Source organism: Aureobasidium melanogenum (genome assembly GCF_000721775.1).
Source record: "Aureobasidium melanogenum CBS 110374 unplaced genomic scaffold scaffold_4, whole genome shotgun sequence".
In the NCBI taxonomy this organism is placed as follows: domain Eukaryota; kingdom Fungi; phylum Ascomycota; class Dothideomycetes; order Dothideales; family Saccotheciaceae; genus Aureobasidium; species Aureobasidium melanogenum.
In genome coordinates, this window is record NW_024470056.1 from 1,022,428 (window position 1) to 1,049,980 (window position 27,553).

Consider the following 27,553-nt stretch of genomic DNA (forward strand, 5'->3'; position numbering starts at 1 on the left):
GAGACTTCGACCCCAGGATCGATTTAGGTTTTGCAATCGCACGCGAGGTGGAAGTTGAAGTGGCTGTCCAGAATACCTTGAGCCCGGTGTCAATGACTGGCTAATTATGCGAAAGCTAGCAGATTTGCCAGAGCACGGATGGCATGTCCGGCAAAGGTGGTGATAAGAGAGCCGCGACTCTTCATGAGCGCATGGACTTTTGCAGGCCCGCTTGCATTCTGCATTCGACTCATACGAGCCAAAGCAGCTGTTTTGCTTTGTAATGGCGAGTCCAGACCATAGATGTGAACTTGCAACGAAAGTCACTGAGGGCTTCGGTGACTCTTCGTAATCGCTTCCAATACAGTGACAGAGAAACAGGCCTATGGCTTGCTTTGGCGTATTGCATAGGGCTCATGCATGTGGGGTAGAAAATGCATCCTCACTCCACGGCGCTGTTATAAGGTTGGGTTTGCAATATCAGCGGAAGGATTCAGACTCAAGAGACAGTCCGGCCAAGTACTTGGAAGGATGTATCCTTTTAGTTTGAAAAGCCCAAAGCAGGATCGCATGAAGATCCCACTCGGAGTGGTGCTGCGACGGTCCAGTCAATGCACTTTTTACAAGAAATTTGGCAAAAAATAGAACCGGGGGTCGGAGAAATATTGATGTTCCTGCATGTAGAGGGGGTCATATTGACCTCCTTTGCGAATTGCAACTCGCTGTATCCCCCTTGCAAGTACATGTGTCGCACCGCGGCAGCGGCTCAGTCAGCTCAGGGATTGCAACTTTGACAGACATCGCTTGTGGTTCGACACGTGTTGGGGAACGGGATGTGCCTGAGACCTGAGTTCAGGCTGGCATGACAGGCTGGATTGGGAGCTCGGAGGATTTGTCAATAATACACAATGGGTACAAGAACAGCGGAACCCGCAATAGGTACATGCACATGTACAATGCTCGGATAGGACTCAGAGAAGCCTACTCAGGCCAAGCTTGGAATGATGTGCTTGGTTTGAGCCAAGGTGAAGAGTGGATCATAGCTCTTTGGGCTGTGATCCGCTGCGCTTGACAGACGCAAAAACTCTGGCCGATCGTGGCTTGTTTATATCCAATCACGACAGGAAGTTTGGCCGAGATCTTCTTCGTAATCTGCAGAAGGCTTTTTGGGTCGAAATGATTGTCATCTAGACTAGATGATGCTTGGAGCAGCGCAACGAACATCGGTGACGCTTTGGTGCAGAATGATACTTCAATAGGTCTAGTTCGAGTTATGGGAACTGCTGCACTTCCTGTTATCTGGTTAGAACCAAGGTTAAGGAAGTGTTCTTGCATCATCCAGCCAAGGAGATGATCTAGAGAGGCGCTCGTCATTGATAAGGAGGACCATTTTGCTAATGAGTCGACGACGAAGCCACAACGCGGGTCGTGTGTTCTGCTGCTCGCTAAAGAAGGAGACGTGTTCAACAGAGAACTAGATAATCACTCGCCACAGCGAGCGATGAGCATGAGTCTACCAAGATGCGTGTTGATGTTGATAGAAGTTATCAGATAGATGGTTGCTAGATAGTGCAGTGCAGCTTTCACACAGACCGCACCCCGCAAAAAGCCAGCGCGACGACGACGCACGCGAAACGCGACGATGCTCTTTGCACCGAATCTGTCCGTATCAACAGCTGCTTCGGCGTGCTCATCTTACCGCTCCCCTCTGCCATCCGTGTCCATCCTCACAGATTCTTCATTGCTTCGACCGACGGCTAGCTCACTCAGATTTGCACCACAACTTTTCGCATCATCCTCTCGAAGCTCGCTTCGCCGCTTCTTCCTCTGGTCCTCGCACTCTCTTGACGAGGCTCAGAACAGCCCTTCCATCGCCACACATCAACTCTAGTCACTCATCATGTGAGTAAAGATCTTACAATCTGGCTACTGCCTGCTGTGCGCCATTTTGAGGTCGCAAGCCAGAGGCTGACGCATGCGCTCCAGGGAGACTTTTGACAACATCTATCTCGATCTCTCCAAGCAGACTGGCAAGTGTCGCTTTGCCGAGTCTGGTCTAGGCTGGAAGCCATCAGGTCCTGGCGATACCTTCACCCTGGACAAGGCCGAGATCATCTCATCACAGTGGAGCAGGGCCGCAAGGGGTTTTGAAGTCAAGATCTATTCAAGAAACTCTGGTGTCATTCAGCTGGATGGTTTCATGCTCGATGTAGGCCGCCTTTGCATCCCTGCTCTCGCGCTTTCATAATGCTGACTTTCTACAGGACTACGACCGCCTGTCCAGATGCTTCAAGCTGTGGTACAGCATCAACCTTGAACAGAAAGAGCATGCCCTACGTGGCTGGAACTGGGGAAAGGCCGACTTTGGCAAGGCAGAACTTGCCTTCAATGTGCGCAACCAACCCGCCTTCGAAATTCCTTACACCGAGATCTCAAACACCAACTTAGCCGGCAAGAACGAGGTCGCAGTCGAGTTTTCACTTCCTGGCGATGGCGACGAGACGGGTACTAATGGAGCGCTTGGAGGTGCCAGAGGCAGGGGCAAAAAGGCTGGCGGCTCTGTCGACCAGATGGTTGAGATGCGCTTCTACATCCCTGGAACAGCAACGCGCAAAGAAAAGAAAGAAGAGGGTGACGAAGACGGCAGCGAAGCCGATGGCGAGGACGATCAGCAGAATGCCGCCAACCTCTTCTACGAGATGCTCATGGACAAAGCAGAAATCGGCGAAGTTGCCGGCGCTACCTTCGCTACCTTCCTCGATATTCTGCATCTTACTCCTCGTGGACGCTTCGACATTGACCTCTACGAGAGCTCTCTCCGACTCCGTGGCAAGACTTATGACTACAAGATCCAGTACGATTCAGTCAAGAAGTTCTTCCTTCTGCCCAAGCCTGACGATGTTCACCAACTCATCTGTATTGGCCTTGATCCTCCGCTGCGCCAAGGTCAAACTCGCTACCCATTCTTGGTCATGCAATTCAAGCGCGAGGAGGATATCGTCCTAGACTTGAACATGACCGAAGAAGACCTCGAGAACAAGTACAAGGGCAAACTTCAGCCCCGTTACGAGGCACCCATCGCCACTGTCATCTCAAAAATCTTCCTGGGCTTGACAGGCAAGAAGATTCTGCAGCCCAGTCGCGACTACAATTCACATCACCAGCAATCGGGTGTCAAGTGCTCGGTCAAGGCCAACGAGGGTCATCTCTTCTGTCTGGAACGCGCTTTCCTCTTCGTGCCTAAGCCTGCTACTTACATCGCTTTTGACAACGTCTCCGCCATTACCATGTCTAGAGTGGGTGGCGCTGTGAGTGCTTCCCGTACCTTCGACATTACCGTATCGCTCAAGGGTGGCGGTGAGCACCAATTCTCAAACATTAACCGTGAGGAGCAAAAGTCGTTGGAGAACTTCTTCCAGCTCAAGGGCATCAAGACTAAGAATGAGATGGAGGAAGAAGGTGCCCTAATGGCAGCCGTGTTACAAGACGGCGACCTCGACTCCTCTGACGATGAAGTCGTTGCAGCTCGTGGTTCAGCCGATGAAGACGATGAATCTGTTGATGAAGACTTCCACACTGAGTCAGAGTCTGATGTTGCTGAGGAGTATGACAGTGCCCACGACAGCAGTGGCGACAGTGACGAGGAGATGGCCGATGCTGGAGGAAGTGACGCGGAGAGCAAAGTTGAGCCTCCCAAGAAGAAGGCGAAGACAGCAAAGTGATTGTTACATTCGCACGCAACCTTTTCTGAACATCTCTTTCCTGAAGCTCGGCATGGCGTAGGCGTTTTGGAGACGAGGGCGTCTGAGGCATCCAAAGGGAGCGACAGAGGTCGCTGTTACATAACGAAAGCAAAAGTATCTTTGATACAATTGTGTCAGAACAAATGAAATCTGAACGAACACTGTCCACATGCATGCAAGTATACTGTGATACGGAAGGTGTTGCGCGTATCGTGCAAGTAAAGAAGGCAGTAACAGGGCAGGGGGCACGCGAACCTCCACTGGAAATGCGACGCAAAAAAGGTGTTCTGCAACAAGAACGTGTCACAGGTTGACTGACATCCCAACAAGTGCCAAACCCGGTCAGATGTATCCAAAATACCATACCGATGCTCAACAAGCTTCAAGACCTCGTGCATACTCGATTTGCCCAGCTCTGTCATTTTTCTGAGATCAAGACGACTCAGAAACTCGTGCTGATAGGACAACCCTGGCCTCTCCAGATTCAGCCCCATGCACTCCACTCACTCATTCGCTCAACCTTTCACCTCTGAAAGCGTGCATTGACAACAGAGAACAATGACTGGCAAACCCAGTAGCACACGATGCGGTCAAGAACTGGATGGTGAGTGCATCAATAGTTTTCATCAAGACGGAGGTGTACGAGTGGCTAACGTGGTCCTGCTAGTCTGACATGTCGCAATCGCAAGGTACGCTACGCTTGCCCGAGAAGACTTGGAATATCGTTGACGTATTCGCAGCTCAAATGCGATGAGCTAAAGCCAAGTGAGTATTGCAAATCCACATCTTGTCCATCTATGCGGCCGCGTTCTGTCAGCCACACACCGCGAATAACGTAGACTGCTCTTCACAAGCTCGATGTTCACGTTCAGAAAGTCAACTCTGACTGACGAAGTTTCATCATAGTCTGTGGACAATGCGCAAAGGCTAGTCGTCAATGTGTGCCTAGTCCAGGCGTTGTCTTCAGACATCAGCAGAATGCATCAATGAATGGATCAGGCACAAATGACGATAATGTCGGTCTCAAGAGTTTCTATGGATATAAGGAAACATTTGGAAAAGACAGTGTCTGGGTAGCCATCCCACAGAATCGTGAGTGTCATGGGACGTGAAATCAAGAGGTTCACTGACATCAGGTAGTCACGTTTGTGCACACCACTGATCCATACAACGAAGCGGACACGACACACTTCCATACTGATTCGACAGCTACTGGATCAGCATCGCGGATTGACAGCAGTTGGAATACTACAGCCGAATATTCATATCCATTCGTGTCAAGCTCGACACATGGACTAGAAGCATTGTCTGCTGCAGCATCAGGTGACCATTACCTCCAAAACACTACTCGACAAACGGATGCATCTGATTCTTTCTCACCGCCCATCGATCCGAGGCTTGATACAGAGCTTTCCGAAACCTGCATTGACTTGTTCACACCTCGACCAAACTCTGTGCGAAGCGACTTCGAACCGAAGAGCGACGAAGACGTGCCATTTCTACTGCGTCACTTCTCGGAAGGGCCAGGTGAATGGATGGATCTCTTTGATCTAGGATCGTTCTTTGCAGTCGATGTACCCTTGAAGGCAGCTTCTAGTCCTTTACTACTTTTCGCATCCATTGCGTTATCCGCCAAGGCTTTGGGAAGAACCAGAATCACGGCACAGCAACCTAAAGGCTCGGGCTCCAAGCGTACTCCAGCAGAATGGTCTCACAAGGCTCGGTACTATTACGACCAAGCGATCACACTGCTCAGACAAGCACTAGAGAATGAGACCAGACAAACCTCTGCTAGACAGCAATCACCAAATCCCGCCATAGTAGCGACAAACGCCATGATGGAACTTGGCGCTGACCATCACTCAGAACCACCAGCAGTCCTGCCTCGGACAGACTCTGACGAGCTGATCGCCACAACAGCCATATTGTGTGTTTTCGAGTTCCTTGATGCATCAGGCACAGAGTGGTCGAGGCATCTAGATGGCGCCAAAAGCCTGTTCGATATTGCCAAGGACGGTACAATGCCTTTGTCAAGCGCTACCTCAGGCCATAGTCCAGTACTTGGTCTGAGACCACCTACTTCCACCAAAGGACGTCGGGCTGTGTTCTGGAACATTTGTCGACAAGAGATGTTGAACGCCTGTGGGTTGAAACAATCACATACCAAATTTCAACATGCTAATCAAGATTCTAGTCATCAACAACACGAATACTAGATTAGATACAAACGACTTATCCATGTGGCGAGATGCTGGATTGCATATTTCACAGTCAGGATATATCTTGCCATCAAACGACCCTGCAGTACATGAGCCCATGGCCGATGACATGATTTCAAACGCATTAATCTGGCTCATGATGAAGCTGGTGAATTTCATCTCTGCTGGCGACGAGTTTCCACACGAAATGGGCCTGGGTGTTCGACAAATAGCACTCTTGGAATACTGGCAGGGGTTGGAACAACAACTTGATGTGTGGTTTGAGGTAAAGTTCAAGCCGACCAGATCCAATTTATAGGCACTGACTTGTAGGTTTCGTAGGGACTGCCACACAGCTTCAGGCCGAGCGCTACAGAATGGCCTGATAAGAACAACGTAAGCCTCCAGACGGATCCACGCTTTATACAGGCTGATTGACACTGCAGCAGGGCAATGTGAGAAGTGCGACCAAGATTCCCTTAAAATGGTTCGCTCGACCCATGTGTGCATCCACGATACAATCATTTCACTTTGCAAAGATCCAACTGCTTCTCAACAAACCTCATGAGTCTACAGGCACAAAGCATATCAAACACTCAGGTACAAACAGCAAAAACACATGGTCTTTGGCTCAGCGACACGCATCCTACGCATCGATCTTGAGACAGAGCAGGAAACACGCCGAGGAAATTGTCAGCATCGGTCTTGGACTGAAGAACGACAGCGCAAGGATCCACAGCGTTCAGCCTCTATATACGGCTGGACAGGTATTGGGGATGCGGGAGTCCACAGCCAGAACGATCCCTGGTGAAGGAAACTCGACGGACGAGGTTGATGCTATGCGTGGTTGCGTGTTGAACTTGCTGCAAAGCATTCAGCGAGAGACAGGATGGGCAACAGAATATCGTATGCAGCAGCTGTTGGAGGAGTGGGGTCTACCAAACGGACAGGACTAGGATTATTCTACCACGCAGAGAGGTGTCGTGGTCGGAATGCAGTGTCACTCCAGCCTCGACGATACTGCAATGCTCGTACTTCGTAGGATCGCAGATCCCGTAAAAGTCACGGCACGGATATATATATATATTCGGACCGTTAAACAGTGCTTTGCTAGATACGTCCGAAACTCAAACGAGGCGCACGTCTCGACTTCCGATGTGATAGCTTACGTCCATAAGATACCTACTGTCTAGGGTATTGTTCCAGAGCACGAGGGCAGGAAGTTTAGGACAAGGGTTGGCAAGAGATGGCGGGTTCTAAGGAAGTTTGGTACTGTACGTGGTTGCGGAGAAGACCGATACCGATGCGGCACATGCACCAAATCTGGAAAGATGACACGCAGGAATTGGCGCAACAGCTTCTCTTCAAACGAGCTCTAGAGCCTCGTGAGCGAACTGGGTATGAAGATAGCGGAGTGTTGCATGCTTTCTGTAGCAGATGATGGGAGCGCACGAAAAGAGAATGTTTCATCAAACAATAGACATGACAGCGACTGCTGCAGCGGTTCTTTCAATGAACGACCAAACGACTGTGGGAGGCGCAAAGCTCGGACGCTTGGCGTGCATGACGAATTCGAGAGGGGAAGTTTGACGAGCGAACGGCAAGTAGGCAGAGAGGACTCGACAAGTCGTCGCGTCGACTCTCGAGTCCTGAAAGCTGGCTTGTGGAAAGAGGTTGAGAATAATAGGAAGCAAGGATATCTGAAAGCAGTTGGGAAGACGCTTGAGGGTTTAAAAAGAGACAATATTGGTGAATAATTTGGCTTTTGATAGGTCTGAGGACGCCCAAAACCTCATATTCTCCACAGGCTGCACGGCGCACGCGCACCGCCGGGCCTACACTCCATCGTCCAAGGCTGCTGCTGCTTGCTGCTGCCCCGTAGTTACAGGTCGCCGGCTGCCGTCCGCTCTTGCTTGACACACGACCTGCGCCTTCTTGTTACGATATTGACTTGTCGTCTGCCGACCGATCGACCTTGTCCTTGCACCCACCTGACATTGACGGCCGCATCACAGCGATCGTCCTTGCGACACACAGCCACTTGGTGCACGCCCGCTGCCCGCCGCTTGCGCGACCGACACCGCGTCCCCCGACCAGTACACGACCCCCCCGGACACACAATGCCCTGCGCATGCCGAACTGGCCTCTGTTACTACTAGCGACCCCGGAACTTGCTTGCTTACTTGCTGAGATCACCACCTACTTCACTGCAGTCGTTTCGTCGCCCTTCACGCCCCTCCCCCACCCACCCCGCGAAACCGCTTCGCACCACCGACCACGGCGGACAAGTCATGGATCAGGATCCTAATCCGCACGTCGTCCAGGACACGGATATGTCCATGTGGGATGACCCCTCTTTCTCCAACCTCTATGACAACCTAGGCACCGCCGCCGAGTCGCCCTTCGATGGCGCTCGCCTGTTCGACATGTCGGCCGCGACTGTGCAAGCCGACAGCCCTAGCTATCACATCAAGACCGACGATGGTCAGCACGCACATTCCCACCAACAATACAATTCGCGATCGCTCGTCTCGTCGCGCTCAGCCGAAAGCTCATCGCAAGACTCGTCTTCAGAGACGAGTGGCAGGAAGCGCAAGAACACTTCGGCCACTTCCGAGTCTCCACCAGGAAACTTTGAGGCTATCAAGCTCGAACAACAACAGCAGCCCATGATGCAGCACGCCGGCAGCACCACTAACATGGCCTCATTACACTCTCTTCACAATCTCTCACTAGAGCAGGACTTTGCCAACCATTTTGGTAGCGCTGCAAGTAGTCCTGGTGGCCAACCTATGGACTTGGTTGACCGCACATACTCCCATCACATGCACATCAAACCCGAACCACCGGTACGTCCCCAAATATTGCCCATGTGGTGCTTTGGACACTGACCCATCAGCAGGCTGGAACCCTCGAGCCGTCCAATTTCTTCTTCGGCTCAAGCACAGCATCGCCCGCTTCGGTCAAAGCAACACAAACCCAAGAAGCTTCACCCAGCGCCATGTTCAACAACCCTACACCCTCCTCGGATGGAAACGACATGTTCAACGCAAACCAGATATGGAACAACCCGACACAAAATCAGAACCCTGCGTGGAATAATGACTACGCCCATGCTTTTGCGTCGCCCGGCGCTCTGGCTATGACGCCTTCTCCTGTCATGAACGCTCCCAAACCAGAACTAAACAAGGCTTCTACCGCCCAAGGCGATCGCATTCCTCTGCACGTTGCGCCCATCCCAGCAAAATCTCGAGTCGAGACACAAATCAACATTCGCTTGACCATGGACTACCTGCCGCCGCGCGTCAAGATGCTGCATTTGCCTACCCACACCATTGCAAAAGCCAAACTGCTGGCCAAGGAAGTCCATCTGGCTGAAGACACGCTCGAGTTACACACCATGCTCGTATGTACCAGTGCAATGAACCAACCCCACTTGCGTGAGAAGGCCATGAAGCAAGCCGCTCTGCAGGACAATGCACAAATCCAAGCACGAGGCCAAAATGCCGGCAAGAAGGCAGGCGAAGAGGAAGTGGACGAGAACGACAAACCGGCCAACGGCGGAGAAGTGCGAATCTGCAGCAATTGCATCAACCGTGAGCGTAAGAGAGCTGCCCGTAAGAAGCTAAAGAAGGAGGAAGAGCAAGCACACTGGGAGAAGTATGAGACAGAGCGCGTCATTGTCTTCAACACCAACGAGTACAAGCCATGGCAAGACTGGCAGCAGTCGCCAGCGCCCAAGGACAACAGCGTTACAGCCTCTGATTATTTCCGCCCGCCAGAGACGGCAATGCAGGTCGTGGCTCCTATGCGCATTGCTTGTTATTGCCGCCATCAGAACGAGAAGGACGGATTCCAGGTCATCTTTACCATCAAGGACTACCAAGGCAATGTTGTGGCCCAAGACATCTCTGACTCGATCCTTATCACCGATGACCACAAGACGCACCCTATGTCAAGCGTGCCGGGCCAGGTATGGTACGACGGCCAATTCCCAGCCCAGGCCCCTTTCACATCGCACTCGATGGTCGACCTGCACTCCCACATGCCTGCAATGTCTGTCTCAAAATCGACAGGAAACTTGCAGAGTCTTGGTTACGGAGCGCAACAGTTCCACCAGCCTAATAACATGCACATGCAAAACTTTCCTCCGTCACAAGCCACTACTCCTGGAACAATGACACCGCGCAATTTGTCCCGTCCTGGTTCGCCCAACAGCGCAGGCCAAGCAGGTCCCAGCAAGAAGCGTAAATCGTCATCTGCTCACCGAAGAGTCCCGAGCACGCTTACCATGACCAAGATGGAGTCAAATCAGCAAATGGCTCAACCTACTGCTCAAACCCCCTTCTCACCCACAAATGCTGGCTTTGTTGGCAGCAATAATGATCCGACTTACATTACCATGCCGCACTCAGCCTCGCGCAGCCATTTCCACACAGGGCCATCGACCCCTATAGAAACAACCACATTCCCGTTCTCTGCTCTCAATAGAACAAACAGTATGGACGGCGCTGCATATCAAGCCTTCTACTCTGCTCCAAGCTCTGCCCACCAGAGCCGAGCGCCGAGTCCAGTGTTGGTTGGACCAAATCTGGCTGCCTTCCAAAGGCAGCAAGCGCACGGTGGAGCAAATGCTATGCCAAATCGTCAGAACCCATTCGCCATGTCAAATTCATCTATGCCTGGCGGGATGAGCGAGCCGGATCGCCCTGGTCCCATTATCAACAAGGTGACACCCTCCGAAGGCCCGCCATCTGGTGGTATAGAGGTTTCGGTGTACGGCAGTGGATTCACGCCTGGCATGGAAGTCATGTTCGGCGACCAGGTTGCTACGGCTACCACTTTCTGGGGCGAGAAAGCTTTATGCTGTGTTCTGCCCCCAGGACAAAACGGAATTGTCCCTGTGGCGATCGCACCATCACCCATGCGACAGTACTCAGCGCCACCACCGGGCCAGACACAAGTCTTCAACTATGTAGGAAAGACTTCAGAGATGCAAATGATGGAGATGGCTCTTCGCTTCTACAGTCAGAAAGAGACAGGTCGTGCTGATCAATGGCAAGCGCTAGCACAAGGTGCTGCCAATGCCTGGATGTCGCAAGGTTCTGCTGCTACAGGTCTTCAGACGGCACAAGGAGCACCTTTCGAAGGTTCTATCGCAGACATGCGATATGCGTAGATGTCTTCAAGGGAGGATCCGAGCTCCACTGTGGCCTAGAGCACTGAGCGCTCACGATCGCAACCTGTAGCCGACATGTCACTCCGGCATAGCTTTCGACCTTCAAGTTGACGATGCAACAATGCGGATATGTACATATGACATCCATTCCTTATGCATCACCACCACGACTCCCTTGTTGCTTGAGCACGGCGTCTTCATGCGAATCATTGCTTTCCCGTTATCTTTGGCGGAGTTATGGTTAATCGGTAACGAACAAAAACCTATCCAGATCATGAATAAACTGGTACGAACGCGGGAAGTTGGAGTTTTTCCCAACTGGAGGTTTCTTCTTTCCTTTTTTCCCACAACAAAGGGTGTTTCCTCTTTCCTTTCTATTCTTTCCTTGTTTCTCTTTACATAGGGTAAAGCCAGCTACCCTCTACATATTTTTGTTCATGTCTCATACATAACATTCTCTCTTATTTTCCTGTTTCCTTGTATGAGATGTACCTTTTGACTCCAACAGTCAAAATACTCTATGTTCTGCTCGAAGCCACCGCTTGTATGTATGTATATGAACAAGGCTGTATGTGATGTAATTCAGAGCAGGAGCAGCTGCCCACCTCAATAAAGAAGGATTGGCCGAGTCATGGTCAAATTATACTAGAAGAAAATTGGCTTCCAAGCGCATCGAATGCACCTTCCAGCTAAATCTGATTTGAAATGATAACCCAGCCGTCATGCCATGTGCTAAGGCCTGTGACAAATAACCACTTGCTCGGTGGCCATTTGCAAGGCGGTCTTCCTTGCTCAAGTCTCGCGTTGTTGAGTTGCCGTAAACAGATCAGTCAATGGTCATGTCAAACTTGAGGTTTAACTGCAAGTCTGTAGAATGCACCCAAAATATGCTGATGATTCTGCCACGAAATCACACATCAACTATCATGACAACAGCCGACGTTGAGGTCTGCAATTTGATCAAGCGGAAACTTCACTCGAGAAGGAAGGAGCCAGGCTAGAAGCTGTCTACGACCACATTTCAAGCACTCGTCAGGATGAAAAGCAGCGTCACGCAGATTTGTTGGACCCTGGCTTCCTTTTTTTTTTCTAAGTTATAGTGACCATCTTCGCTGCAGTAAAATCCAGCAAGTTCATGCCATATGCAGTCATCAGAGCGACTGCCGCTGGATGATCGGCCGATATAATCTCTGTGCTTGTCTCCTATTCGTACAAGATGTTGGTTACCAACAACATAAAGACAAGCGCTTACTGTCCAGTGATGAAGATCCGCACCGGTATTTGCAAAACGCTATGCCTGTTATAGGAGCGAGTCCATTGATGACAATTTGACGGACAAGCGTGCGTGGATACCTTTTTTCACTCTTGCGCAATGAAAGTTGAAATAAGCTCACATCGGAAAAGCGAACTCACAGAGCCCAAGCGCTCTGTCTAAGAGATTGCACCTGCCAAAGCGCACGGGCGAGCAGCACTACACTGGAAGCAAGACACTGCAACAATGCGAGAGAGACTTGAGTGTAATGTCTTGACACGCTTGTGCTTGTTGAGTGGCTTCATGAGGATGCAGTGACTGTGTCCTGCTGTACATGCCAGGGGTCGAAACTGAGTTGACACAAGAAATCTATGTGTCTAAATTCTCAGTCATGATCAGTCGAGGTATGAACGTTTTTCTTTTCTCACGATTGTAGTGGCCTGCATCAAAATCGTTTGGCTTCACAGGCGAAGCGAGCCTGTTGAAGGCTTGCATATCGCAAGCGGTTACGAGGAATCATGGTGTGGGTCCAAGGATACATTCCAGGGGAGCCGAGATTCATGATATCTCTAAGCGACGGAATCCAGGCGCCCATGTGATGTTGAGTGGAAAGGGTCCGCAGTTGCTTTAGCTTAGTGACTGGCTGTTGCAATTGCTAGAATGGGAACCTCTCGTTGGCCAAATTTCTTGTTCTACTTTTAAGGTTGCAGGTGACAGTCCGCACTGACAGGAGACAAAGACCTGGTCGAAGGTCTCGTTGATTGGCAATAGTACGACAAAAAGAGGGCTGGATCACCTAGTTCCGTGTTATAGTAGCTTTACCCCCCATCATTGCATCGACGGCGTTGCTTAATGCGTACAAGAGCGTGTAGGTGAGTGTCAGAAGACAAGAGTCAGCAGGGTATTTATCGATGCAATACTGACCCCATCCGTTCTCCTGCATGAACATTATTGAGAGAGAGAGAGGGTCCTTCGCTTCTGGTGCAGCATGTGCTGCATGGTCGCGCTCATCTTTATTTTCCGCGTCGATCACAGTTTTTCGCGACTTGCATGTGTAGCTTATAACTATATATTAGCTTCTTTGCTCCGGCAATAAGACCTGCTATCAGAGGCTGAGTCCATCCAAGCAGCCCTGAAAGGTCCATTCAGAGAAGACTGTAAAGAGTCACAATGCATAGGAACAGATCGATACAAACGAGACAAGTCCTCTGTTTGACGGTCTGCGCTCTTGCAAGTGGAGTTGCGGGCGAGTTCGGGCTGTGGTGCACAACACGGAATCAATTTCGATAAACCTGTAAGTGATGCAAGACTCTCGACAGCTTTCTGCCTTGATAGGGCATGCAGAATATAGATCTGCTGTGTTTGGTGCAGTCAGACTGTAGGAAGAAAGGATCAGGCTTTGACGAATACGCAGGCACTGTGTTGTACGTATATACGATATGCATGATAATGCCGGTCCGGACGGTAAGCGTGCAAGTCTGTTCACATTGTCTGAGTGGTTGCCGTCTTCGTGAAAAAGCCATCTCCTTCCCGCGAAGGGAGGCTCTAGCGGAAGCGCATTGTGATAGGAACTTTGGGTAGCCTCAGACCTGACCCAGCCACTCGTTTTTGGGGCGTGTCAGGTTTTCTTGGGGCCTGCGTCGATTGGACCGATCGCAATTCGACGCTTGTGAATGTTGTGCGGGTCTGCATTGCGGACGCAGAGTACGACACCCTCATTCTCATTATCTAAGGTAAGCCTGTAAGACACTTTTCCGATGTGCGATTCGCATACCGTACGACGACAAGCCTTCAGTCAGATCTCCTGAGATGGCGTGTCAAACACAGACACACACGAAAGGCGCTCTCTCAGAAGGCGTTGTATGCAGGCAGTGGATACTCGTCCATTGGTCTGATGTGTTGGCAGACCCTGTGTCGTTACGCAGAGCAACTTTTACCTGACTGCCGCTGAAGCCGAGCGGTGTATTCATTTGCAGCTACGCTCGAAAGAGGTTTTAGTGCATCCAATTCCTCCGCCTATTTTCGAAACTTTGTAAGCGACGAACCCTTCGCGTCCTTCATTATTGCTGACCCATCGATCTCTTCGTCTTGACACGCTCTTTGACTGACGCGTTTTTCTCCCTGCATGCACCTCGTCTGGCTCGTCAGGATAATCAAGGAAGCAAGACAGTGCCAGGTGAGTGGTGTCAGAAGCGACCATCAAGGACGCAACCGGGAAAGGCTGCTTCCGATCATATTGCATCGCTTGGCTCGGAGAGAGCTAAGCATCCACAGTCTGATATTGCATCGAGGAGATATCGCCCGACGTATGATCTCAAGCTGATCCTCATAGCAAGCGATAATCTTAATAGGCGAGGGTAAAAACAAAGAGACATGAACCTGAAACCACATTCCGGTTGAGGAGGCTCTCAGCGGGAAAACTGACACAAACGTTGGTTCCCGGATTCCTGCGTGGTGGTAGTGCAGACGTTACTGCAGGCGCCGGCCGATCAGAGGGTTGCGAACATGGCAAAGCAAACATGGGAAGCCCCCCAAGGGCCCACCACGGGACGGTGCGCAGTGGGGAGTGCAGCCAGCAGACAATGAGGCGCGAGAACCGCCCGTTAGCCTACCACACAATCTCCCAATCTCGGTCTGGGCAAAGATATGGAGCTGACATTACTTCTATAACAGCAATGAACAGAGGACCCAGCAGCAGAACTCACCTGTCCACCAACACCACAAGGACCGGCCGTGACCATTGATACCAAACAAACTGCAAGTCCCAGGAGCCGGAAACGAGCAATGTAAGCCATGCTGGATAGGAGCAAAAAAGGAAAGCCTAGCCAGACTCTTGTCGAGACCAAAGGCAGTTAGAGTTCCCAAGTTTAGGGCACAGGAGCACTTCGCTTGCGTGCGGCAGCTGCGGCGTGCGGCAAGAACGCCCGGACCTCCGCTGATCTGACTCGTCTGTTCCCTTGTACCTGCCTTTTCCTCCGCGACTCCCACCTTCTTTCACTCTTCAGATCCGAATTCCTGGGTTGAAGTCTTTTTTACTATTTGGAGGAGAAATCGTCCTTCTTCATTCTTGTACTCACCCTTCTTTGGCGTCGAGCGAGTCGTTAAGCTTCCACAGTCCGACACGCTCGCTTCTTCGTTCAAAGGCAGCGTTTATTTTGGACACGATTGGTTGCATTCGAATCACGCATCTCTTTCCTTTCCATATACAACAGCCAGCAAGGGTAAGTCCTCATATTTTTCCATTCCTTGCTTCGATCTTTTTGTGGGAGTGTCATGGCCACGCCGATGCGATGGTAGCTCGTCCCCAGTCAGTTGTTTGAATGCTCTTGCACAAACCTTCTTTTCTTCTCCAAACCATTGTCACGGACCCGGCTTCAATTTCGATACATCGTTGCTGACCGCCTAAATCTTCAGACCGCAAAGACTTTGCCATATACTGTGACGCATCAGGTTCATCTATACCGGATTTGTTCTCATCGCCGTTATGGAGCCCAGAGTTATTTCAGTCCCCAACGAGACTGTAGCTTCCTTCTCGCGTACCACGTGCGATGGAAGGCATCTGCTCTACAAACTCAAAGTTCTCCAACAGCCCGAACGTGCTCGCGCGTGTGGTTCCGGCGCCAAGTGTGCGTGGCTATAACATTCAAATCTGATCATCATACTGACGCGACATTAGCTTCTGCCGACCGTCGTCCTGTCGACCCCCCTCCGATCGTCGAGCTCCGCATCTATGATGGCGAGGAACACAAGGAAAATGACATTACCTTTGCCATGAACGCCAACTATTTCCTCTTCGCGACTCTGGAACAAGCCCGTCCTATCGCTCAGGGTCGTGTTCCTAACAACGATCCAGCCCGATTGACTGTTCTGACTGGTACGCCTGTTGCTGGCATGGTATACCTGGATCGTCCCGATCAAGCTGGCTACTTTATCTTTCCCGACCTCTCCGTCCGTCATGAGGGAAAGTATAGACTCGGTTTCAGCTTGTACGAGGAGCTCAAAGACCCCAAGGATGCAGACCAGTTGGATGAAGCAGCTGCAGCTGCAGCTGCTCAAGGAGAAGCACAAATCACCCATCGCCTCGAAGTGAAGTCCCAGCCCTTCACTGTCTACAGTGCTAAGAAATTCCCTGGACTTGCTTCTAGCACCCAGCTCAGCCGCACAGTAGCCGATCAAGGATGCCGTGTGCGCATTAGACGTGAGGTTCGCATGCGAAGACGCGAAAAGGGCAAGGACTACGACGGCTACTCAGATCGTGGCAGACACTCGGCTACTCCTGATGCCTACCAGTCCCATATGGCGGGTGCTCATCCTGGCGCTGACGCTGCAGATCGCGAAAGGTCGGCCAGTATCGCTAGTCACGTATCTCTTGCCGCTGCCCCCTCATCCCGTCGTCCGTCAGGTCATGATGTGTGCCAAACATACCCTCAGCCCCCATACCCTCCACAGGTCTCCACCCAACACGCCGCGGTACAGCCAGCTCCTCCTGCACAGACCCAGTACTCCCAGGCGCCTGCTCATCAGTACGCCGCACCATATGTGCAGCCACAAGCTCAGCTGCAGCCACCATCTATGCAGCCTCCTCAAACTCAGATGCACTATGGACAGTACCAGTATCCCCAGGCTGCAGCACCTCCTGCTCCTACTCATCAGCAATCTGCTTACTATGGATATGGTCACCCAGCTCCACAGCATGCTCAATACGAGGAGCCAGCTGTTGCAAGAACCATGAGTGTAGACTACCCGCACGGAGCACCTGCTCCTGTCCACGCAGACCCTCGCCGTCACTCGATGATTCAGCCGTCTTCGTATACTCACAACAGCCAGCCTCAGACATACTCGAATCAGTACCAACACCCTGGCTACACTCCTCAGCAGACGCCTAAGATGAGACAGATGAGTCAGGCATCAGCAGCCAGTGCGTCGGCAATCGCACCCCATGTATTGCCACCAATCAACACGTCTCTTGTACCTCAGAAGCTCGAGACTTCGCCACCATCGAGCGCAGTGTCTCAAAGCCACTACTATGATATGGCTAGAGCTTCGGAAAACGGACAGATGAATGGCAAGCGCTCGTACGATCGCGTGTTTGATACGCGCCACTTGAACGGACCGCTGAGACAGGGAGCCAGACCATCGGTGTCGGGATACGGTCATCTTGTTGCTGACGACGGAAACGATAGCGAGCTTGCGGAGCTGGAGAGCTTGAAGATGAGCTACAGACGGGCGGATGGACGCGAGATTGCTCGCCCTCTGCCCCCTAGCCATAACTAAAGGTTAAGTTGCGAACTGCGAACTCAAATGGATACAGATAAGGAGTTGACAGGCATGTTTCACTTGTACAAGGGGTGGGAGAGCGACTCGACTAAGCGAAGGCGCGGAGATGTAATTGTGGAGGGAATAGAAGTGCCGCAAACAATCAGAGATTATGGAATTAACCAACGAGCCACGATAGACATGACAAGCAATGATGAACAGACGAATCAGAGGGCGCAAGTGAGACGATTAGCAACTGAATGAAGTGGTACAATATCGAGTGAGATTGATTCATGTATTTAGACGACGCGGATGAAGGGACTTGGGGTCCACGGCAGGCAGGGTCTTCGTTGCGTTCAGTGCGCTCCGGAGAAAAACGGTGGTTCGTTCTGTTGTGTTTGGCGGCAGTGTCATGACAACGAGACGTCAATCGACATTTCAATGCAGTACATGTTTCTCTATCAGAGTGGACTTGAGACACGACTTGGACTGGGAACAAACTAGACAAGATCTCGAAATTCTGGACAAATGCAGGGTTGCAGCTGAAATCGAGGGTAAGTGCGGAAAGAAAGATAGTAGGAGCCAGTTCGAGGGGTCCAGGGTGTAAACAAAGGCAGCAGCGGCGTTTGGGTCGATTGCAACGCTCGTTCCAAGCAGCAAAATCAATCGGCTGACGTGGCTGTGACAGGAACGAAGCAAACAACATGTCTGAAGAGACAGGAATGTACGGCGAGTTCGGCCAGGCGCTGGAGCCGGTGGGCAGCGGGAGCAAGCGCAAGCGTACGATGGAATGGGCCATGGAGGTGCCTGAGGCCGATGTGCGTCTACTCGTCGAGTCGCAGTCGAGTCCCGACGAGAGACAGCACGACCATGATCATGACCAGGATTACGACCACGACCACGACCACGACCACCATGACAGCCACACACCCAAGCGTAGCCGCCCATCGCCATCACCCAAGCAGCAGCAGCAGCAGCCTCGCAGCATCCGCCGCAAAGACGCCCGCTACGGCCTTTCGTCGCTGAACAAGCGCCAGGCTGAGCCCGCCGACGTGCGCAGCGTCGACAACACACGTCCCTCCCGCTTCCAAGAAGGCAGCATGTCAGACAAGCCCAGCGCCCAGCCGCCCAGTGTCTTTACTCGCGACCACTCGATCCACGCCCTCTCCGGTCTGGCCAATGTCGACGATCTGATGACCCAATATCACCAAGAGAACTCGACTCCGGCAGTCTACCACTCCCTCAGACCTGCCGCCAACCATCCTCTCCAGCACGACTCGGTCGACTCTGGCCCAGCTCCACCTTTCAGTGCCCCTACCTTCGACTCGATTGCTCCCTCGACAACCCCATCTGTCAAGCCCGGCGGCGGTCTCTTCCGTTTTGGCAAGATGTTTGCATCAACCTTCAACCCGGCAAACGTATGGGAGTCCTTCTCACGCACCTGGAAAGAGTCCAAGGAAGATCTTACTGTTAGAAACATTGAAGAGAACCGCAAGCGTGCTCAGGACGACAAGGCCATGTATGAACAGGCATATCAGGAACTTAAGAAGTCCGGCCAGTTCAACTTCACCGTTGTGCCCAACAAGGCTCTGACCTCGCCTCGCCTCGGTGGAAACAGCCATTTCGACTCACCCGTACGCCAGCCTCTGACTTCTCCCCGTCATGCTGCCGCCTATGCTCATCTACGCCCTGATGCCGACTTCCCCTATCCGCGTGATACCTCTCTTGATTCGGCCACCGATTCTGCTGCACCACCACAGTTGGCTGCTCTGTTCAACCGAGACAGCGACCCGCCCACAGAGCCAAAGTCACCTCAACATCTGTCTCCCGAGAAGCCTTTGAACAAACGCAAGTCATTCTTCACCTTGCGTGGTGCTTCTCTTCGTGCACCTTCCTTGAGCTCTCTCAGGCGTGGTCGCTCCCATGTCAATTTGAGTGAGACTATTGTACGCTCCTCAGAGGACAACGCCAACAGGACTCCGTCTATGTCACCTGAGAAGCCTGTCCCTCACAATCACCTCACCCTCCAATCGCTGCCTCGCACTCAGTCCAAGAAGGAGCTCAATCGAGCAGTGAAGCTGAACAAGCGTGTCAGTGATCTCGAGGCCAAACTTGCCGACGCTCGTCGTGAGTTGAACAACGCCATCACCAACGCCTCTCCTCTTCCACCCCTTCCGTCACGCTTCGAGAAGTTCACTCCTACCTCCAAATCCAAATTCACTAGGGCTAGATTTGGTTTGAGTGGTAGCAAGTTACCTTCTCTTCCTTCGGAAAGCCTGATTCAAGCAGAGTCTCTCGCTGAAGCCCAGAACACTCCTTCGCTCGTCAGACCGAAGCCGACTCACTCTCAGTCCTTTGACTTGACTCACCTTCGAAGCCCTGCGCAACAAAGAGAGTCTGTCATTGTGCTCGATACTCCTCGCTCGGAGATCCAGTCCTTCTTGCCTGTCGATTACGACGATCAAGCTCCAATGGATCCAGCCGCTCTTGCCTCGTCCGAGATTGCGGACCAAAGTGAAGCTGAGAATCGCCCTAGCTTGGATGACAAGCTCAGAGCCATAGATGCTAGCATCAAGTCCAGAATCAAGAAAACCCCTACCAAGAAGCGCAAGAGTGCTTCCAAGGATGACGATACTTACAAGCCTCCAGCACACGAAGAGGAAGACGAACTAGAGTACATCAAGGAGAAACCAAAGAAGAAGCGTAAGTCCACCGGCAAAAAGGCAGCCATTGTCGAGCCCGCAAACGAACAACCTGGACCCAAGACCGGCCATGGTAAGATGAACAAGACCAACACCAAGAAGCAGGACAGCAGTAAGCAAAACGCTACCGAACAGCCGATTGAGGTACCTCCTCCTGGTCGTGCAAGTCTGGATACTCTCGATCCTATCAACGAGGAAGAGAACATCATTGTTGCCCCCAGGGTTGACTCGACCAACTCCCTTGCCCCCTCGCAGCACGATTCCGCCATTTCCACCGCCGACGCCGAGTCCATCCACGGACGCACGGAGTCTCTCAAGTCGATCCTCGTCAACAAGTACGAGACTGCCCGTCCCACCTCTAGAGGCTCGAACAAGCGTCCCTCGTCCTCGCAACGTCGCTCTTCGCCTCCACCTGATGCCATCTACACAAAGCCTACGCACGTCACTATCCAGAAGGAGCACATCGTCACTGCTACACCTGGCGTCGGCTCAGTCCCCGCGTTGCCTACCGCGCTGGGCAGAGTGACCACGGAGAAGGCTGATGCTGGCGCTGGCAACAAGCAGTGGGACTGGCCTGATGATGTCTTCTGATTCGCCAACTGAGCATTGGACTCCACATGCTCGTGCGGGTGTCAAGCATTGTATATACAGAGCATTGACATATCCGTCCATCGGCAGTACATACGATACGGCATCAACCCTTCACGACCATCTGGGAGGACCCGACTGCTTTCCAAGGATACCTTCTGAGTTTAATTCCTGCTTTTCTTGCACCTTGACGATTGTTTTCTCTTTTTGCATGCCCACTTCATGTACTTTTTGACAATTTTTGCGTTCCCTTTCTGCTTTTACGGCCTCATGCAACGACAGTCACGATTGATATCAAATTTTAATGATGCACAAGCAGAGAAAAAGCATAACTACTCACAGCTTTGGGGAAGGGAGGCCACGATGGACAGGCAGAATTTTGTTACTTCCAAGGGAGCAGCAAGGCGTCGTTCCTTCCATTTCTTGTCCAATGCTTTTTAGAGTAAGGAAAGTGGCACTCTAGGTAGTTCCTCCTCACTTTTGTTCTTACGATTGCTTTCTCAAAAGTGCAGAATAAATGCTTTCTCCAATTTTGTCCAAAGCTGTTTCTTGATTCGAGTCGTGAATAGGGTTGAAGAGCTAAGAAGACAACCTCCAGTCGACCATAGTTGTGTCTATGTGCGGTCAAGGCAAAATGCAGAGTCCCGTGTTCTCGTCTAGAATATTCTGGTTGATGCCAGCACGGCTATCTATCGTTTGCTTCTAGTGTAAATTTCTTGATTTTTCTGTTGCCATCTTCTACTCAAACTCTTTTGCCTTGAGCGAGCAGATCGGAGACTTTTGGTGGCAGGACTAGACTGCTTCGATCGTTTCGCTTGAAGAACTCGATCATGAGGTGTGCAGTCTTTTCTGGCACGTCTTCTTGGATGAAGTGGCCGGCTTCTGGAATGACCGTGAGCTGAAATTTGCCTGTGATGTCAAAGTTAGCATGTGTTTTCTTTTGGTCACTTGAGAGGAAAGTTTGTACCTTGCATCTGGCCCACCATGAGTTCTTTGTCCAGTCTGTCTGTGCCTGCGAGGACTAAAGCCTTTGCAGCTCTGCCTCTGAGGAAAAGTCCACTCATCCCTGTGAACCAATCTTCCCACCAGCGCTGTGTGCGTGCTAGGTCTGTCCTCCAGATCCAGCGATCGTCTTTGGGGACTAAAAGACTAGGTACACTGGCTTTCGCAGACTCCAAGTCTCTGATTGTGCGGCTGCGGATGTGCCAATTGATTGCTTGGTCCACGGATGCAAAGGATGAAGGGCGAGAGGCGAGATAAGTCTTCATGTGCATCAAAGCCTCAATCGCAGAACCTTCGACTACATCCAGCACTGCAAACCCAACTAATTGGGCTCCCAGTGTGCCATTTGCAGCGATGCGAGTAACAACTGCGCCGCCTAGAGAGTGTCCAATCAATACCGATGGCGGTAGAGTCTTCCACCCTTGCCTCTGTTTGACACCTTCAATCATGGCAAGCGTATCAGCAACCAGTGTCTCAATACTAAAATCGAGAATCTCCTCATTGCTGGAAGGAGCAAAGACGGCGGATCCATGTTCTCTGGCCTCGAGACTGCAGATACCTGCTCCAGGCATTTCTTTCCTGACCGCAGCAGCAAAACACGCGAAACTCATTCCAGTTGCACCAGCTCCATGATGACAGATGAATAGAGGCCCTTTAGCTGGATCTCTTGGTGGAGTCAAATATACGTGGTACTTTGCATGTTGAGATTCTTTCTTTGAGTCCAAAAACAATTCCTGCTCGAAGTATTGGGACCATGGGTTTGGTGTCGGCGTTGGAATGCTAGATTCAGAAGGACGCAAAGTATCAACACTGTCGTTTGTTGATGCTGAACTGTCTGAAGAGGAGGAATTGCCTTCATCTGCTGTTGTCAAAGGCATTGCTGGCGGTTTGAGATTTGGTGCGTTGTGCTGATTCTTGATGTTGGGTAGTGCACGTAGTAGGTCTGACATCTTGTGTGTTTTTCAGAAAGATTTGATCTTCTTAGAAAGGTGTTTGTGCCAAAAGGTCAAAGTGAGAGTTTCGAGATGTGTTATTGTTCGAAAGCGAGACGTCATTGGTGGTCGAGCTTCTTGATCAGGGTCACCCTTTTCTTGGCTTGGACAACTGAGACAATTGAATGACATGTCCAACAACGATCATCCTCCGTATGAGCGTCCTGTTCACTGGGTCACGACATGGACTTGATGTCTAGCTCAGAGGATATAATACACACGATGTCATTGTAGTGTCGAGCACCGCACGATGATGGCTACAAGTTTTTGGATGGGGAAATGAAAGCATAAATTGGCCCGACAAAAGGGTATATATATATACAATGATGCAAGTAAGAAGATGAAGAAAAGAAAAGAGAGAAAAGGAGCCCACGAAGAAAGCAAATGCAGAAAATTTACCTCTTGCTCTTGCGCATCCTCTTCTCTCGTTCGTACTGCTTGGCCTCGTGACCCTCCTCTCCTTGAATCTCGGCAACGAGCCTCTTGTACTTCTTCTCGTACTCTGCATCTCTTTCCTTCTTCTCGCGCAGCTGTTCGCGCGCAATGAAGTTTGCATCCTTGCGCAGCTCGCGCACGGCTCCCTTGCGCTCGCGCTTGTACTCCTTCTTGAGCTTTGCGGCATCGGCGCGTTCGCGATCTGGGTCGTAGTGTTTGTCTGGGTTGAAGTTTTCTTCGAACTTGGGGATTGAGGTGCGGATAGGGAGAGGGCGGTGGTGGTGAAGTTCGAGAGGGCGACGGCGCAGACGGGCTTGCGAGAGCATGATGGAGAGATGTTGAGATGACTTCTTTTGCCCCTTGAGGGCTTGGAGAGCTGATAGGGCGGCTGGGGAGAAGATTTGGCCAAATGCCAACTTGGCGCTCCAGAGTTCAGCCATGGCAAGGAGATTATTGACGTGTGGTTGCAAGTCTTTCTCGCTGGGTTGAGGACGAAGTTGCAGAGCCTTGATAGTGTAGCGCACAGCCTCAGGGATGTAACGCTTGGATAGTGATTGGTACTTGGTGCACAGAGCCACGATGAATGCACCAGTGGCCAAGTTGGCAGGCGCTGGAGCGGTCATCTCCAACCAACGTCCCATGAGGGTAATCGCTGGGGTGACTACCTGGTGGAAGTGGTCTGAGGTCGGGTAGATGGAACTGATAGCAGTCAAGATGACCAAATCTCCAGCGTTGAAGACGCCGCTCTCGTGCATGGCAGACATGTGTGTACGGAAAGCCTTGCCAATAGTGCCAGGGTATGTCCTTGACAACGAGTGCAAGTGGCGGATCAGAATTTCGATGACAGCAAAAGATTGCTTCTCCTTGGCCATGTACGAGATGTGATCGACGAGAGCAACAGAGAAGTCTGCAAGCTTCTGCTTGTTGTCGGCAGTGAGCGAAGGGTGGTAAAGAGCACGGATGCGTTGGACGGCGACTGGGATGTCCTCGACAGCCAATTTTCCAAAGATGGCCAGTAGTTCTTCGTGAGAACGAGGGCACTCATAAGTGTAGGCAAGTCCAGAAGGAGCGGCTGGTGCAGCTGCCTTCTTTTCGCTCTTCTCGTCTTTGTCGCCCAAGATGCCACGAACAAACTCGTCTTCCTCATCACCGTCTTCGTCAGCAGCGGCTGCTCCTTCCTCGGCATCCGAATCTTCCTCGTCTTCGCTGTCTTCGTCGCTGACGTCTATGTCGGATCCGCTGGCAATCAGATCATCCTCCATCAAGAACTCATCCTCATCGTCGTGCACCACAGTATCTTTCTTGCCATCGTATTGCTGAGTCGGTAGACCGAATTGAGCGGCATCGTCGCCCATGTCTTCTTCGTCTTCGGGAGCGACCTCAGTGCCAACCTTCTTCTTCGACTTCTTGTCCTCGACCTCTGGCTCTTCCTCAGACTCCTCACCTTGCATACGACGGAGGCGCGATGATTCTAGCTCCTTCAAGCGGTATGCTTCTTCGATAGCCTGCTCCTCTTCTGTCTTTGTGCGAGTAGTGGGAGCGGCCCTCTTGTCCATGGCCATTTGCCTAAGTCTGACATCGTACTCTCTTTCGGCCTCTTCGCGAGATTTGCCTTGAAGCATGGCCAAACGTTCAGGGTTCATGCCGGCTTCCATGGTTGGCTTCTCGGCCTTGGGTGGAGGCTTGACTCCTCTAAGCAAGGACAGCATCTCCTGCAATCCCTGATCCAGCTCTTCGCGCAGATCGTCATCATCTTCCTTGGCTTTTTGTCTTTCGTATTTGTGCATCTTTGATTTTGCGATGACCTCCTTCATGACCTCTGCTTTTGACTTCTTGCGTGCCGGTTTGTCGGGGTCCTGCCCCTCGGCGTCCGACATTTCCTCGTCATCGTCGTCTTCCTCCGAGCCTGCAGAGGATCTTCGGCGTTTCAAGCCACGGTCTGATTCGTCGTCAGAGCCCTCGAGGCCCTCCATGTCGAAATCGTCCCTGTCAAGCTCAAGAGCCTTTCCGCCGTGGGTAAGAGCAGTCTCTTCCAAATCGTCATCGGCTTCAAGATCAAACAGAGAAGCGCCACCCTTCTTGCGCATCTTCTCTTGGGCAAAACGTTGCAGGGCGCGCTCTTCGGGGGTCATGGTGGGGTCGTTCTCGCCGATACGTCTGTCAATGATTCCACCAGTCTTGTTGCGGCGCTGGATCTCGGGTAGTAGTGTAGCACGACGCTATACAGAGTCAGTCCAAGTCTTGCAGGGTAGAGCGGAAGGGCTTACAGCTTCCTCGCCCATGCTCTTGGTAACACCGGGTCTTTGAACAGCATCTTTCTTGGGATGAGCAGTAAAAGACTGGAACTTGGCGGGGCGGTTGTTGGCCTTGACCTCGAAGGGATTGAAGCTGTCGCGGATTTGCTGAAGAGCGGCGTTGCGCTGGATTCTGCTGTCGTTTTTTCCTTTTCTATCCTCCTGCTTTTGCTTCTTTGACTTTTGGGGACCGGTGACGCCCTGCTCCCGCAGCGACGCCTTAAGACGTTTTAATTGCGATGGCGGCATGGTGTTGTGTTGTGGTCAAGTAGCTCGCTCCAACTTTTTTTGCCTTGAATTCGCGATTGGAAAGTCTGAGAGGCAGCATTTCGCTGACCGCCTTCGGCTCGACCTCCCGAGTCTCCGCCTCGTACACAGCTCGCGTCCGTGCGCTACATACCTTCTACTCGAGTACCTCTTCTGCATCTGCAATCATCATGTCTTGGGAGATACAAGATCGCCATCTATGGATCGGCTTCGGTGTGTTGAGATTGCCACTATTTGGGGCAGAAACTGATAATGCTCAGGTGTCTTTCTCTTTGTCGCCGTCAAAGGCATTGAACGATGCCTTCGGACTACCGTCCAACTAAGCGAGATCTATGATCCCGACCATGCAAAGGCTGCTAATGGCACTCAGGCAGAGGATTGTGAGTGTATGGTTCTCATATAGTATTCTTCCAATTCTGATCTCGATCGTAGCGATAAGTCTCGAAGCCTTATCGACTCTGGTCACATCGCCGAATCAGGACATCTCCAATTCGTAAGTTGAACAATTTCCCTCGAATGCGTTTCTTACATGGTGATTGTGCTGGGATGCAAAACACTCCTCTATCGACAGATTGAATATGTACTGTGTCATAGCCGTATGAGCCGGATTTCTACTTTGAGTCGTAGACTCCAAGAACGCAAAGTACCACATGTTATAACATGACACTTTCGCGACACATATCCAAATCCACAAGGATGTGAACAGACCTTGGTAGAGTCCCCACTGATTCGTGTCGTCTCTAGTGCAACCTCCCTGATTCTCTCTCGCTTCGCTCAGGACGACTCGGCAACCTCATCTTTGACCAACGACCTCTTCTCCTCCTCGGCAGACACACGTCTTCGCGCAAAACGCACCCTCGACCTCTTTGACAGTCTAGCCGCTGATCTCTACCCACTCAATGACTCTGTCATTTCTACCCTCCATGACAAATCTAACCCTACAGTACAAGTCATGTGTCGAGCTTACTTGAAAGCAGCCAGAAAGTATCGGCAAGGCAGACTAGCAAGTCTAGTAGAAGTTGCAGAAGCTGTCGAGGAGTCAACGAGAATTAGCCATGGTGATGTGAGGCAAGCACACCGCTATCCGGAAACGCATTTTGTGTTCCCGCAACACGGGGAGAATGTTGAAGTAATTTCTCCAGCGAGGTTTCAGCCTGTGTCGCAGAGGGTAGAGTCTTTGGTGGATATGTTGGCGGAGCAGGCTGTAATGACGCGTCCAATGGTGAGATTTGCTGCTCCTGGTGAGCAGAACAGTGGTCTTGCTTCCTCCACTCCACCTGAGTTGCCAGCTCTGGATGGAATAGATGCTGTTGATGATGAGGTTCCGCATGCTGCTGCTGCCAGAGCAAGGTTCCAGGCTTCTTCCAACCACGAGGCCGAGGTCAGAAGACAGAGGAGAGAAGCCATGGTCTTGCATGAAGGCGGTGGTATCATTGGAAGTGACGATATCATTCATCCTCGTACAGATAGTCGTCGACAATGACAAGTCAATAGTGAGCTGCGGTAGTTGAGGCCCCAGACTCTTTTCACTTATCACTTCTAATTGTCAGATTGAACTGAACATCATCCCACACCAGAGTCCAGTGCTGTGGCTCAACTCGATGAAACTTCTTCTATGTCTAGCATAAATAAATTCCAGAGGCACTGAGTTCGATTTTTTGCCTTG

General features: G+C 51.5%; 8 protein-coding genes across 8 annotated transcripts; 6 read left to right on the forward strand and 2 right to left on the reverse strand.

The window, feature by feature from the left end:
- Positions 1-1,954: 1,954 nt before the first annotated feature.
- Positions 1,955-3,701, forward strand: M437DRAFT_64038 (SSrecog-domain-containing protein; the record flags this gene model as incomplete). The annotated part of the gene is made up of 2 exons (XM_041024348.1): positions 1,955-2,188; positions 2,244-3,701. The coding sequence occupies 2 exons, from the start codon at positions 1,955-1,957 to the stop codon at positions 3,699-3,701; spliced, it is 1,692 nt and encodes a 563-aa protein (XP_040882453.1).
- Positions 3,702-4,390: 689 nt separating this feature from the next.
- Positions 4,391-6,876, forward strand: M437DRAFT_43116 (uncharacterized protein; the record flags this gene model as incomplete). Its single annotated transcript, XM_041020686.1, has 7 exons — positions 4,391-4,411; positions 4,463-4,487; positions 4,629-4,814; positions 4,863-5,864; positions 5,917-6,206; positions 6,263-6,316; positions 6,367-6,876. Coding segments are annotated over 7 exons (2,088 nt in total), but the record flags the coding sequence as incomplete, so codon positions are not given.
- Positions 6,877-8,211: 1,335 nt separating this feature from the next.
- M437DRAFT_82397 (uncharacterized protein) lies at positions 8,212-11,099 on the forward strand (the record flags this gene model as incomplete). The annotated part of the gene is made up of 2 exons (XM_041027735.1): positions 8,212-8,769; positions 8,823-11,099. 2 exons carry the CDS (start codon positions 8,212-8,214, stop codon positions 11,097-11,099), a joined length of 2,835 nt encoding a protein of 944 aa, XP_040882455.1.
- A 4,736-nt stretch (positions 11,100-15,835) lies between these two features.
- M437DRAFT_42819 (uncharacterized protein) lies at positions 15,836-17,625 on the forward strand (the record flags this gene model as incomplete). The annotated part of the gene is made up of 2 exons (XM_041020638.1): positions 15,836-15,977; positions 16,028-17,625. 2 exons carry the CDS (start codon positions 15,836-15,838, stop codon positions 17,623-17,625), a joined length of 1,740 nt encoding a protein of 579 aa, XP_040882456.1.
- Positions 17,626-18,311: 686 nt separating this feature from the next.
- Positions 18,312-20,425, forward strand: M437DRAFT_73354 (uncharacterized protein; the record flags this gene model as incomplete). Its single annotated transcript, XM_041026010.1, has 2 exons — positions 18,312-20,310; positions 20,412-20,425. The coding sequence occupies 2 exons, from the start codon at positions 18,312-18,314 to the stop codon at positions 20,423-20,425; spliced, it is 2,013 nt and encodes a 670-aa protein (XP_040882457.1).
- A 1,214-nt stretch (positions 20,426-21,639) lies between these two features.
- On the reverse strand, positions 21,640-22,849 carry M437DRAFT_82400 (protein phosphatase methylesterase 1; the record flags this gene model as incomplete). Its single annotated transcript, XM_041027736.1, has 2 exons — positions 21,640-21,806; positions 21,865-22,849. The coding sequence occupies 2 exons, from the start codon at positions 22,847-22,849 to the stop codon at positions 21,640-21,642; spliced, it is 1,152 nt and encodes a 383-aa protein (XP_040882458.1).
- Positions 22,850-23,286: 437 nt separating this feature from the next.
- Positions 23,287-25,869, reverse strand: M437DRAFT_73356 (Nop14-like protein; the record flags this gene model as incomplete). Its single annotated transcript, XM_041026011.1, has 2 exons — positions 23,287-25,545; positions 25,594-25,869. 2 exons carry the CDS (start codon positions 25,867-25,869, stop codon positions 23,287-23,289), a joined length of 2,535 nt encoding a protein of 844 aa, XP_040882459.1.
- Positions 25,870-26,057: 188 nt separating this feature from the next.
- On the forward strand, positions 26,058-27,370 carry M437DRAFT_42033 (uncharacterized protein; the record flags this gene model as incomplete). The annotated part of the gene is made up of 4 exons (XM_041020492.1): positions 26,058-26,100; positions 26,148-26,267; positions 26,320-26,380; positions 26,632-27,370. 4 exons carry the CDS (start codon positions 26,058-26,060, stop codon positions 27,368-27,370), a joined length of 963 nt encoding a protein of 320 aa, XP_040882460.1.
- Between the last annotated feature and the right edge of the window lie 183 nt (positions 27,371-27,553).